The sequence below is a fragment of the Scyliorhinus torazame genome, chromosome 2, assembly GCF_047496885.1.
Source record: "Scyliorhinus torazame isolate Kashiwa2021f chromosome 2, sScyTor2.1, whole genome shotgun sequence".
Classification (NCBI taxonomy): Eukaryota; Metazoa; Chordata; class Chondrichthyes; order Carcharhiniformes; family Scyliorhinidae; genus Scyliorhinus; species Scyliorhinus torazame.
Genome location: NC_092708.1, coordinates 164,625,160 through 164,638,828, shown reverse-complemented (window position 1 = coordinate 164,638,828; position 13,669 = coordinate 164,625,160). Strand labels below are relative to the sequence as shown.

General features: G+C 59.0%; 1 protein-coding gene across 5 annotated transcripts in view; it reads right to left on the bottom strand.

Annotated features, from left to right (window-relative positions):
* Positions 1–13,669, bottom strand: part of LOC140393096 (SPATS2-like protein) — a 266,110-nt gene that overhangs the window by 78,555 nt on the left and 173,886 nt on the right. For all 5 annotated transcript variants that reach the window (XM_072479135.1, XM_072479153.1, XM_072479143.1 and 2 more), the window contains one exon: positions 13,600–13,658. In XM_072479135.1, the coding sequence (XP_072335236.1) occupies positions 13,600–13,658 (59 nt within the window). The remainder of the gene's footprint in view (positions 1–13,599; positions 13,659–13,669) is intronic.

Genomic DNA, 13,669 nt, shown 5'->3' with positions numbered 1-13,669 from the left:
TCTAGTTCCCAGTGCTTCAGCACTACATAAATACAAGTCTTTCCTTTCAGAGGGTAACACCCATATAAAGCTAGGAGAAAGGCGGATATGAATGTGAGTGTGTTATAATAAAATACAATGCTTAACTCAAGTTTATTTTCTGTAAAACCTTGTTATATAACAGAACATAACACTTGATGAACATTTGAACTGCTAAATGAAATGTTCTTTCCAAGAAGCACAGCTTTTTTGTGTTCAAGCAGAGGCGATAAAACCAAACGAGGCGCATGACACAGATGCCACTAACAAGGCTTTTGCAAAATCTATTTCAAGGAAAATAACATTTCGAGCCAGAAGACATGGAAGCTGAGAAAAATGTGGACGGTGGTGCCAGAGAACTGTAAAAAAAAAGGAATCCGGTCACCTGAGGACACAACGTGGTGGCGTCAATCTGTTCCTGAGCAGTGCCTAATCAAGCAGCTGGAATGATTATTTGTTCACTTGGTTAAGAAAGCAAAACTAATGAAAGAGGGATTCATCTGACCTAAATAAGCAACTCTTTAAAAGACTTGACAAGCCAGTGAGTATAAAAGTGCTGAGGTACAAAATGTCCCAGTAAATCCATTACTGCACTGCACGTAGTACAATGATAGAGTAGCCCCTGTCTCTTAAAATTTCTGATACGCCAAATTATGTTTAGCTTCCAAATGTACACAAAAAACAGAAAAGGGCAGAAATCGCCCTTAATTGCATCTGCTTTATGGCTAGCAAGGGTCAGTTTCAGGGACTGATGTGCCGTGAGGGGTATTGACAGAGTGAATGTGGAGTGGATGTTTCCTCCTGTAGAGAATCTAGAACTAGGGGTCACTGTTGAAAAACAGGGGGTTGCTCATTTAAGATGGAGATAAGGAGAATTTTTTCCTCTAAGAGTCATGAACTCTCTTCCACAAAAGACAGCGGAAGCAAAATCTTTGACTATTTTTAAGGCGAGATGGATTCTTGATTAATATGGGTGTGAAAGGTTATCGGGGTAGGCAGGAATGTGTGGTTGAAGTTACAATCAGATCAGCCATGATCCTGTTGAATGGTGGAACAGGCTCGAGGGGCCGAGTGGCCTACTCCTGCTAGTTTTAGCCCTTTGCTTTTGGACAGCAAACCTCCACTCTTGGGGCGTCATTCTCCGACCCCCCGCCGGGTCGGAGAATGGGCGTTGGCCGCCGTGAATCCCGCCCCCGCCCCCGCCGAAGTCTCCGAAGGGAGAAAAGTCGGCGGGGCGTTAATGGCGCCGCTGCCGCGGAGAATGTCACGGGTCTGCGCAAGGCAGCCGATTTTCGGCCTGCCGATATTCTCCCTTCCGGATGGGCCGAAGTCCCGTCGACGTGATGACCGTTCACGTCGACGTCAATCAAACCTCCTTTTCATCGGCGTGACCCGGTGCTCCAGGCTCACGCCGACCAGCGAAGAGGTGAGTGACGGCCTGGGGGGTTGGCTCTGGGCAGGAAATGGCGTGGCCGCAGACTGATTGCCTGAGGAGAGGTGTGTCTCGGCTTGTGTGTGTGTGCGGCGGGGGGGGGGGGGGGGGGGGGGGGATGGTTAGAGTAGGCTGGGCTCCGGGGGAGTGCCGGGAGGGGGTCCGTGCCGGGGTGGAGGTTGGGGGTTGGGGAGGGGGTCCGTGCCGGGGTGGAGGTTGGGGGGGGTCCGTGCTGGGGTGGAGGTAGGGGGTTGGGGAGGGGGTCCGTGCCGGGGTGGAGGTTGGGGGTTGGGGAGGGGGTCCGTGCCGGGGTGGAGGTTGGGGAGGGGGTCCGTGCCGGGGTGGAGGTTGGGGGTTGCGGAGGGGGTCCGTGCCGGGGTGGAGGTTGGGGGTTGTGGAGGGGGCCCGTGCCGGGGTGGAGGTTGGGGAGGGGGTCCGTGCCGGGGTGGAGGTTGGGGGTTGTGGAGGGGGTCCGTGCCGGGGTGGAGGTTGGGGGGGGGGTCCGTGCCGGGGTGGAGGTTGGGGAGGGTGTCCGTGCCGGGGTGGAGGTTGGGGGTTGCGGAGGGGGTCCGTGCCGGGGTGGAGGTTGGGGGTTGTGGAGGGGGTCCGTGCCGGGGTGGAGGTTGGGGGGGGGGTCCGTGCCGGGGTGGAGGTTGGGGAGGGGGTCCGTGCCGGGGTGGAGGTTGGGGGGGGGGGTCCGTGCTGGGGTGGAGGTTGGGGGTTGGGGAGGGGGTCCGTGCCGGGGTGGAGGTTGGGGGGGGGGTCCGTGTCGTGGTGGAGGTTGGGGAGGGGGTCCGTGCCGGGGTGGAGGTTGGGGAGGGGGTCCGTGCCGGGGTGGAGGTTGGGGGTTGTGGAGGGGGTCCGTGCCGGGGTGGAGGTTGGGGGGGGGGGTCCGTGCCGGGGTGGAGGTTGGGGAGGGGGTCCGTGCCGGGGTGGAGGTTGGGGGTTGTGGAGGGGGTCCGTGCCGGGGTGGAGGTTGGGGGGGGGGTCCGTGCCGGGGTGGAGGTTGGGGAGGGGGTCCGTGCCGGGGTGGAGGTTGGGGGTTGCGGAGGGGGTCCGTGCCGGGGTGGGTGATGGGAGGGCAAATGAGTTGGTCCACCTGGCCAGGTGCCAGCCTCCAACAGTTGGACCCATGCGGTCCATGCCACCTGGCTGGGGGGAGGAGGGGATATGGGCAATGATGACATGTCGTCGTTCCCCTCCCCCCCACCAGGTCGTCATGTTTTCAGATCATCCAGCGATGTTGGCCGCCGTGGTGGCAGCCGCTCATGTCTATGTTGCCCTGGATGAGGAGGAGGAGGAGGAGGAGGAGCGTGCCAGAGAGGCGGCGCAGGCTGCCGCAGAGGGGCAGGCGGTAGCCGCCCAGGCTGGAGGGACACCTGACCGACAGGACGAGGAGGGGGAGGAGGACGTCGCGGCCCCACGGCAACGGAGGCACCCGAGGGCGCCCCGTGTGTACCGGCCCCGGCAGTCATACCAGGACCTCACGGACCGGGAATGCAGGAGGAGACTCCGTATGAGCCGGGAAACCGTGGCACACATCTGCCACCTGCTGGCACACCTGTCACCGCGTGGCACTGGCGGGGGACACCCTCTCCCCGTGTCCGTCAAGGTTACGGTGGCCCTGAACGTTTATGCAACGGGGTCATTCCAGGCACCGAGTGGTGACCTGTCCGGCATATCGCAGACATCGGTGCATCGGTGCATCCGGGCAGTGACAGATGCCCTTTATGCCATGGCGCACCGCTACATCCGCTTCCCCGTGGACCGGGCCAGCCAAGATGCCCGGGCCGTGGGCTTCTCTGCCATTGCCGGGTTCCCCATGGTCCAGGGCGCGATCGATGGGATGCACGTCGCCGTGCGGCCACCTGCAGATAACAGGGCCGTGTTCACTAATAGGAAGGGGACCTATTCGATGAACGTACAGGTGGTCTGCGACCACCGCATGATGATCCTGCACGTCTGCGCCCGTTACCCAGGCAGTGTACACGACTCATTCGTGTTGTCGCGGTCATCCATCCCCGGCATGTACGAGGGACGCCATCCCCGGCTGAGGGGCTGGTTGCTGGGCGACAGGGGCTACCCATTGCGATCGTGGCTGATGACGCCTATACGGAGGCCACGCAATGAGGCGGAGAACCGCTACAATGATGCCCATGTAGCGACAAGGGGAGTGATCGAGAGGTGCTTTGGCGTGCTGAAGATGCGTTTCAGGTGCCTGGACCTCTCTGGGGGCGCCCTCCAGTATCGGTCAGATAGGGTCGGCCGCATCATTGTGGTGTGCTGCGTCCTGCACAATATAGCCCAGCAGAGGGGCGATGTGCCGCAGGCAGAGGAGGGCGGAGTGGAGGAGCAGCAGGAAGAGGCCCAGTCCTCCCCAGATGAGGGGGATGGGGGCAATGGTCAGGGCAGACGGGGTAGACACAGACGGGTGGCTGTCCACCGTTACCGGCTGGCCCAGCGGGCACGGGACAGACTGATAGACGCCCGCTTCACTGACTAGATGGGCGTGGGAATCGGGTAGTATGGCCACAGACCGCACACCATGACAACAGCCGACCACCCACACCCCCCACCCATCCATCCACCCAGCACCATCACCCCCCTCCCCAACCCCACACACCCCACCCGCATGCACAACACCCCCCCACTCCCAATTGCCGATCCACCGGCGGCACAACGGGCCGGGCTCACCCAGTTGCAGGTGGACGCGTGTCTATCGCAGGCCATGGAGAATGATGACAACCCGCCTCCGATGAGCTCCTGGCTCTACATCGTTGGACTATGTCTGACCCATGGCCACAGTACCACCATCCACCCGGACCATCCCTGCATGCGGCTGTGACACTGCAGCGCACGGTCCCGTCCTCTGCCCGGGGGATGTTGATGGCGGCCCAGGGGGAAGGGGGCAGACTCACCTGGGGCTGAGGTAAGACCACCCCTCACACACACACTTGCGCTCAACGTACATGACACCCCCGCACACTTTGGACAGAGCACAAAGGCAGCTTCGGTAGGTGTAACATTGACTTTAATAACCAAAGGAGTTCATGCACGTGCCCTAGCGCCTAAAACTCATCTGTGCCCTGCACCCGTGCCAACTTACTCAGTGTCTAATTGTTTGGCCTTACGGGCCCTTTGACTACGTCTACGTGGTACCCCAGACGGTACAGCAGAACTGGAGGTGGACTCCTGTGATTCCTGCCCTCTGACACTGGATCCCTTTGGCGGCCGTTTCCTGGGGCGTCCTGGCCTAGATGGGCCAGGCTGCGGCCCGGGCGACTGGGATGGCGAGCTGCCAGCCTGTCCTGCCCGTTGCCCACCCGATGCACCTGGGACGGAAGGGGGGGAGTCCGAGGTGTCGCGGTGTACCGGGACCTCCCCTACAGAGGGAGCCGGGACGGACCACACCACCTCCTCCTCCCTCGGGGTGCCCGATGGCCCCCAGGCCTCTACATGGGTGGGGGATGCGAACGGACTGGCCATCCGACGCGCCCCCGACATCTGGCGCTGCCAGTCCTGGAGGCCCGTGCTGGTATCGACAGGGGTCTGCAGGTTTGCAGCCATGGAGCCCAGGGGGTTGTCGAACCCTGTCTGCGACAGTGCGACGCCAGCTCGCACATGGCCACTGGCGCCGATGCCCTCAGCGATGGCCTGCTGAGACTGGGCCATGGCCTGCAGAGACTGGCCCATGGCCTGCAGAGACTGGGCTATGGCCTGCTGAGACTGGGCCATGGCCTGCTGAGACTGGGCCATGGCCTGCTGAGACTGGGCTATGGCCTGCTGAGACTGGGCCATGGCCTGCTGAGACTGGGCTATGGCGTTGAGCGCCTCTGCCATCTGGCGCTGGCACTGGCTCATGGCCTCCTGTGAGAGGGCAGCCATTTCCTGGGCCACAGACGCCGCCTGCACGGAAGGCCCCAGGCCTCGCAAACCGTTCCCCATGTCTGACACCGTCGCACCCATTGCCTCCACCGCGGACGCCACCCGTGCGGTGTCAGCCTGGGTGGCACGCATGACCGGGACCACTCCCAGCTCCTGGACGCGGGTGGACTCCTCCACCTGCGACCGCAGCCGCCGCAAGCCACCCGTCACCCTATTCGCTCGTCTCCGTGTCGGTGGTTGCATCGGATCTATGTGTGGGTGTGGTAACTGCAGGAACCCGGGATCCATCTGGGCGGCAGATGTTCGCTTGGCCTGGGCTGCCCTCCGACCGCCCGGTCCCTCTGCTGCTCCTACCTCCACCTGCTGTACCGGGACGGCTGTGTTGTGCGCACCAGTGAGTGTACCAGACGCCTCATCACTAAAGTGCCCAACCGTGGTGAGTGTTTCTGCGATGGTGGAGGGTGTTGGTGACAGCAGTGGCGTTGTGTCGTGCTCTTCGTCCCACTCTGAGTCCATGGCACTTTGGGGTGGGGGTTCGTCTCCACCCATCCACTCTGAGTCACTGTCCGGTATTTCGTCTTCCCGGGTAGGGGTGTCCTGGGTAGTGCTGTCCCGGGTAGTGCTGTCCCGGGTAGTGCTGTCCCGGGTAGGGGTGTCCTGGGTAGTGGTGTCCCGGGTAGGGATGTCCTGGATAGTGGTGTCCTGGGTAGTGGTGTCCTGGCTCGGATGTGACGGGGGCCTGTGGCTGCCCCCCTCATCGCTGGGTGGTCGCTCCCGCACGTGACGGGGGTGTCGTCTCCCTGTTGCTCCAGGTCTCTCCGTCTCCCGTGGTCTCGGAGGGGCATCCTGCGGGCGTCGCATGCTGGAGGGTGCGGGTCTCTCCGTCTCCCGTGGTCTCCGAGGGGCATCCTGCGGGCGTCGCATGCTGGAGGGTGCGGGTCTCTCCGTCTCCCGTGGTCTCGGAGGGGCATCCTGCGGGCGTCGCATGCTGGAGGGTGCGGGTCTCTCCGTCTCCCGTGGTCTCCGAGGGGCATCCTGCGGGCGTCGCATGCTGGAGGGTGCGGGTCTCTCCGTCTCCCGTGGTCTCGGAGGGGCATCCTGCGGGCGTCGCATGCTGGAGGGTGCGGGTCTCTCCGTCTCCCGTGGTCTCCGAGGGGCATCCTGCGGGCGGTCTGCATCTGCGGGGATGGGTGCCTGGACGTTTGGTCCTGCGATACACAATGAAGCATGCATGGTTAGACATCAGGCAGTGATCAGGTGATACGGGAGAGGGGGATATAGGGGAGGGGGGATATGGGGACGGGCTGTTGGTGGCTCACTTGCTCGTGGGGCCCCGACCTCTGCATCAGCAACCTCCCGGTCCTCAGGTCCGCCAGCCAGTTCCAGGGCCCTTTCCTCGTGTACGGTCAGTGGCCTCTCATCAGCGGGCCCTCCTCCAGTCCTCACATGCTCCCTATTGTTGTGTGCGCGCTTCTCCTGGGGGGGGGGGGGTGGTGGCAGGGGTAAAAGGCAACAGTGTTAGGCAGGTATATGAATGCACGCCATCGGTTGCGCGTGCATTGCAGAGGTTAAGGTTAGGGCTGGATTCACTTGGGGATATGGGGGATATGGGGGAGGGGGGATATGGGGGAGGGGGGATATGGGGGATATGGGGGAGGGGGGATATGGGGGATATGGGGGAGGGGGGATATGGGGGATATGGGGGAGGGGGGATATGGGGGATATGGGGGAGGGGGGAATATGGGGGATATGGTGGAGGGGGGATATGGGGAATATGGGGGAGGGGGGATATGGGGGAGGGGGATATGGGGGATATGGGGGAGGGGGGATATGGGGGATATGGGGGAGGGGGGATATGGGGGAGGGGGGGATATGGGGAATATGGGGGAGGGGGGATATGGGGATATGGGGGAGGGGGGGATATGGGGGAGGGGGGATATGGGGGATATGGGGGAGGGGGGATATGGGGGAGGGGGGGATATGGGGGATATGGGGGAGGGGGGATATGGGGGAGGGGGGGATATGGGGGAGGGGGGATATGGGGGATATGGGGGAGGGGGATATGGGGGATATGGGGGAGGGGGGAATATGGGGGATATGGTGGAGGGGGGATATGGGGAAGGGGGGATATGGGGAATATGGGGGAGGGGGGATATGGGGGATATGGGGGAGGGGGGGATATGGGGGATATGGGGGAGGGGGGATATGGGGGATATGGGGGAGGGGGGATATGGGGGAGGGGGGGATATGGGGAATATGGGGGAGGGGGGATATGGGGATATGGGGGAGGGGGGATATGGGGGAGGGGGGATATGGGGGATATGGGGGAGGGGGGATATGGGGGAGGGGGATATGGGGGATATGGGGGAGGGGGGATATGGGGGAGGGGGGATATGTGGGAGGGGGGATATGGGGGATATGGGGGAGGGGGGATATGGGGGAGGGGGGATATGGGGGAGGGGGGGATATGGGGGAGGGGGGATATGGGGGATATGGGGGATATGGGGGAGGGGGGAATATGGGGGATATGGGGGAGGGGGGATATGGGGGATATGGGGGAGGGGGGATATGGGGGAGGGGGGATATGGGGGATATGGGAGAGGGGGGATATGGGGAGGGGGGATATGGGGGAGGGGGGATATGGGGGATATGGGGGAGGGGGGAATATGGGGGATATGGGGGAGGGGGGATATGGGGGATATGGGGGAGGGGGGGATATGGGGGAGGGGGGATATGGGGGATATGGGGGAGGGGGGATATGGGGGAGGGGGGGATATGGGGGAGGGGGGATATGGGGGATATGGGGGATATGGGGGATATGGGGGAGGGGGGGATATGGGGGATGGGGGGATATGGGGGAGGGGGGATATGGGGGATATGGGGGACGCTCACCCTGCCTGCTCTGACGAGGTCGTTCACCTTCTTGTGGCACTGGGTGCCTGTCCGTGGTGTTAGGGCCACAGCGGTGACGGCCTCTGCCACCTCCCTCCACAGACGCCGGCTGTGGCGTGGGGCAACTCTGCGGCCATGCCCGGGATACAGGGCGTCCCTCCTCTGCTCCACCGCATCCAGGAGCGCCTCCACATCGCGTGACTCGAACCTCGGGGCTGAGCGACGGCCAGCCATCAAGTCGGGTGTTGCGGTCGGCTGTTCCGGTCGGGTGGGGGGGAGCTGCGCGGCCTTATGAGCCGTCACGCCGTGCAGCGCGTATGACGCTGCACGGCGTGAACCACTGCGCAAGCGCGGATCCCGTTACGTCGCTGCTAGCCCATTTCGGGCCGCAGACTATCGGCCCGTTTTTATGACGTGACGCAAGTGGGATTTGCGCCGTTTTTTGCGCCGATCGGCGGAGTTTCCGCCGATAACGGAGAATTTCGCCCCACATTCTTAAAACATCAAAAAATGACTATTTAAAAATAATACAGAGAAACCCATTTCTGCTCCATAAGCTCTGTCTCAGGACTCACCAACAAGGTGTTAACTTCAAATGGGCAATGTGGTGATATGCATCACTGTAAATACACAAGGGGTTAATGTAAATACACTACGACTAAGTAAACTAGAGGGAGCACCAGAGACGTCATGATATGCAGACATACAGCTAATGAACACATAGAATAGGACACGACCAATGGTCAGTTAAGACACCCAGAGGTGAAACTACCACAAGGGGGCATTACACAACCCATATATAAGGACAGGGCACACATGCTCTGTCTCTTTCCCCAGGCGACACTTAGAGAGTAGGACAGGGGCAGATCAAAAGCATCACACCCACCACGTGGCTTAGAGCAGACTGGTTAATTAGACTGAGTTACTCTCGCAAGATTAGCAGGAGAGTCAAACTCATAGAGAACTGTGCTAATGGTTCAATAAATCACATTGAACTTACTTCAAAGTCTGGAGTATCTTTTGGTCAAAGCTGCATCGAGTTGCAGCCTGTGTTATCCCAGAGTACATAACACAACAGGCAAGGTACCCATGGAGGCATGACAGTTCACCCAATGAATAGTAATATAGCCTGAGGCCCAATTATCGGCCAGTCTTGGGCCTCCTGCCTGGTTCACACATACCAGAAATCAGGTGATGAACATATGCCCAGTATTTCCAGAAATGCAGTAGAGTTTATAATTTGAATTGGGCCTCAATTCACACTGATTACATTTCTAGTTTCAACCAAAATTCATTTGCATTATTACCAATATAAAATCTTCCTGAACCAACAGGACCGGAACCTGAACCTGAGGCTGAGGCTGACACCTGTCGCCGTACACTGGGCCTGGGGGCACGTGTCAGAAGCCATGAGCGCCATGGGCCCCACCACCAGGACCGGACAGCAGTGCTGAAAGAAGCTGCAAAACCTCCTCAGGGAGGCCAGAGTGAGTAAGCAGCGCTGTGCACCTGGCATCAACCACTGTCCCACCCTGCTCGACATGGCATCATGCATGTGGCCGCCATAGCCAGGTGCACAGACCATGAAGGTCACCAGATGCCCGTATCTGACAGTGCTGCCTGCATCTGACAGTCGACTACTGTGCGCTTTCTGTCCTGAACCCAGAGACTAACTGCCTTCCACAAGGGCCTCGGGCTTCTGGAAAGGGTGGTCCATCAATAATGGAAATGCAGACACAGAGCCTGGGACTACATGAGGGGCTGTCAGCAACCATTAAGCACCTGCAGGTTCAGTTGGAAGAGTCCAACCGCCTGCAGAAGCAGGAGGCGGTGCCCCCAATGCGTGCCTCCCAGGTCTTTACCGCACAGCTGGTGTCTTCACCTTGGGGGTGAAGGTATCGGCCATGGGTCTGGATGTCCAAGGCCTGGGGCACTCTGCAGGCAGTGGCAGAAGCACAGGCTAGGGCTGCCCTGTCATGTGCAGCTATGTACTAGGGCCACCTGGACATTGAAGTGGGTATCCAGAGCTTGACCCAGTCACAACGGGTTATGGTTGAGGGCACCTTCGGCATTGCCTGGGCGCTGACTGACCAGCACCAGTCCCGGAGGGAGGTGACACAGTTACTGAGTGATGTGACACAGTCCCAAAGGGAGGTGACCTAGTCCCTGTGCTCCATGGCCATGAGCATGGCGACCCATGTTGAGACGAGAGTGCTCCTTCAGGACTGACGGAGCCAGGTGGCAGGGGAGCTCCAGGAGTTCCGGTCTCACCCTGTCCCACAGAGTAGCCCGAGGGTCACCGGGCATCCCAAGGGAGGAGGAGGTGATGCGGACCATGCCAGAGGGCAGCTTCTGGAACACCATCGTGCCTCAGACACCACCCCCTCTCCTGTCCCGGTGCACCTGACAGGAAGCAGGCAGAACAGGGTGACACCATCTGAGGACTGCTCCCAAAGGGGACCCAGGTCACAGGACAGGATTTGCAGCGGGCCACCTCCACTCCTCATGAAACCTCTGTTGATCCACCTAGACGTAGCGTTTGGGACAGGTAGGCTAGAAAGGTAGACACTAGTTCAGATGGCACAGATAGCGTTAGGGACTAGGGCACAAACATTTATAGAGAGTTCACATGTTCTTTGCAAAATAAACACTTGGGCACAAAGTTTCCAAAGTGCCTCTGTTGTCTTTCAGAAGGATGTGAGGGATAGGCTGGGCTGAGCTGGGCTGGCTGCAGAGGGGCACCGGGGGATGTGGGGGGGATGTGGCTGCGGAGGTGGGCAGACGGTGGAGGTGGTCATGGGGCAGGGCCCCAGGCCGGACCCCGCATATCGCTCTGGTGCCCTCCCCTCCCCCTCCCTCTTGTCCAACCCCTCCTCCAACACATCCCCGTCTCCACCCCCCAAAGGGTTCAGTGGGACCATGTAATGGAATGACCAGCAGGAATCATTCAGGTGGGTGGTGGAAAGTGCGTAGGCAGGAGTCATGTCCGTGCCATCAGCCACGCCCCTAGTCGTTGAACTTGGAGGCAATTAGAGCGTCCCATGCGCGCTGGCCTAGGCGCACATGTTGTGCGGCCTCCTGTGCCTGCCTGCGCCACATGCCCTCGATCACCCCTGGACCTGATGCCCCCCTCGCAATGGCAGTGCATCCCGCTGCCCAGGCATCATGGTGCACTCAGTCCACATTGCAGCAAGAAGCATTTGGGTCTCTGTTATGGCGCGAATGCACCTTTGCACCGAGGTCTGAGATCTCAGACACGTCCCCACTCGGCACCTGGAAGGACCCCGTGGTGAAAGGTTCAGACGATCATTACCTTGATGGCCACCGGGAGAGTGTGTACTCCCCCATATCCACGTGGTTCCAGGTGCGCCAAGATCCAGCAGATATGTCGTACTGTCTGCCTGCTCTGCCAGAGTCTTCAATGGCCTGCCCGGTCCAGCAGGTCCTAAAATGACAGGCGCTGCCCATACACACGAGGCCTAATGTGGCGTGTCCTTCTCACCTCCTCCTTGGCCTGTTGAGCAACTGGCTCTCCATCCTCACTGGTTGGCTCCTGTTCCTCTGGGACAGGCTCCGCCGCTGCAGGGTATCCTCCAGCATCTCCTGCTCATATAGCCTGAGTACTTCCCCCAGTGTTGCAGTGCCTAGGATGAAGACCACCATTCCTGGTTGGATTCTGAAGTCTATTGTCTGCAGGGGCTGAAAGACAGACTTCATTTGGTGCATACCCCTCTGTGCCTAACCAGGTCCAATGGGCTGCCCAGTGGCCCCACCTGCACTGCAGCCCCAGCCCCGCATGTCCCTCTCCCCCCTACCTCCTCCCCCATTCGTACATCCACCCCCAACCGTTCCCCTGGCACTCTGGTCTCTGCATCGCATCCCGAGGCCCGTCGGTGCCCGGCACCACGGGGACCTCTGGATCCAGCAGGGGTACCAATGACTGCCGCTACTCATGCCAACGGTACGCTGTGCGGCCCCCTGTCAGGCATCCTCCTGTAAGGGCTACCATGGGCGCTGGCCTTGGGTGGGCCGCGTGATGTGGGTGGCGTCCTGTTTTGGGTGGGGGATGATTGGTGGGATGGAGATGGGTGAAGAGAGGGGTTGCGGGGCAGGCGGGATGGTTGGTGGGGTGGAGGTGGGTTGGAGATGGGGTTGGGGGTTGGGGGGGGGGAGGGGGGAATACCGGAGAATACCGGGTCAGGCCTATTAATGATATGCCACGGCGTTTACTCTATGTGTGGAGTAGAATGCATTGACACCGCTGTCAAGGCATCGGACCACAGCGTTCGGTCAGGCGCCCAGCACTGGTCACTATTTTTGACTAACACGCGATTCTCTGCCCAATCGCGTTTCGCAATTCCAACGTTGCTGGATGGTGAATCCCGCCCCTGACGTCAGGAAATAAAGAAATGAAAGTTAGCAGGCATGTTTTTCTTACTTGCTAACACTGCCATGTGTTAATGACAGTCTGTAGAAATTCAATGCCTCGGGGTAACGGAAAAGCTGTTCAGGTCATACAGAATAAAACGCTTTTGTCACAAATGAGTTAAATTACATTAGTTCATGTGTACTTGTTGGGAGCAATATTTTTAGAAAATGGTGTTTCATTAGTGGAACTAATTGATTCAAAGGAAGACTTTGAACAACACACCATCTTCTTATTATGAGGTCTCTAATTTATTAAGAATTTCAGATGAAAGTTCAGAGACCTGAAATGCTGACTCTGTTTCTTTCTCCACAGATGCTGTCTATCGTGCCGAGTGTTTTCCAGCATTCCCTGTTTGTATTTCAGATTTCCAGCAACCATAGTATTTTGAATAGTTGCTGGTGGACTCCAGCCTTGAAATTTCACGCAAATCTGGAGTGGAATAGGATCTTCTCATTTTCTCTTTGTAAATTGTATCCATTCCATTGCCTCTTGCTGTCCGACCACAAGACTGGCCAACATTTTGATATCTGACAGAAACTGAAAATTGGTTTAAAAATTTCCCCGACATGAACAGGAAATGTTTCAGACACAAGGGGCGGGATTCTCCGATCCGCCAGTCGCGTTTTCCGTCGCGGAATGTCCCCACCAGCAGTGGGATTCTCCATTCCTGCAACTGGCCAATGGGGCTTCCCATTGTGGCCACCTCAAACCATTGGCAAACACATGGGCATGGGTGCACTGCCAGTGGATCAGAGGAACCCGCTGACGGAGAATTTGTCTCAGGATAATTCTGCTACACATGGTGCATTGAAAGTGTATTTAAATAATTCAATTACTATTCAGACAAACACTTGAATATTGAACCTCTCAAAGGCGACACAGCTGATGTCAAACTGCTAAATGGCAACCAGCTCCGATAAAGAAAACTCTGTCTGTTACTTACTGGCTTCCTTTTTGACTTTATCCATTTCTGACATCAATGCAACCTCGCGATCCATGATGCTGCAATGTAA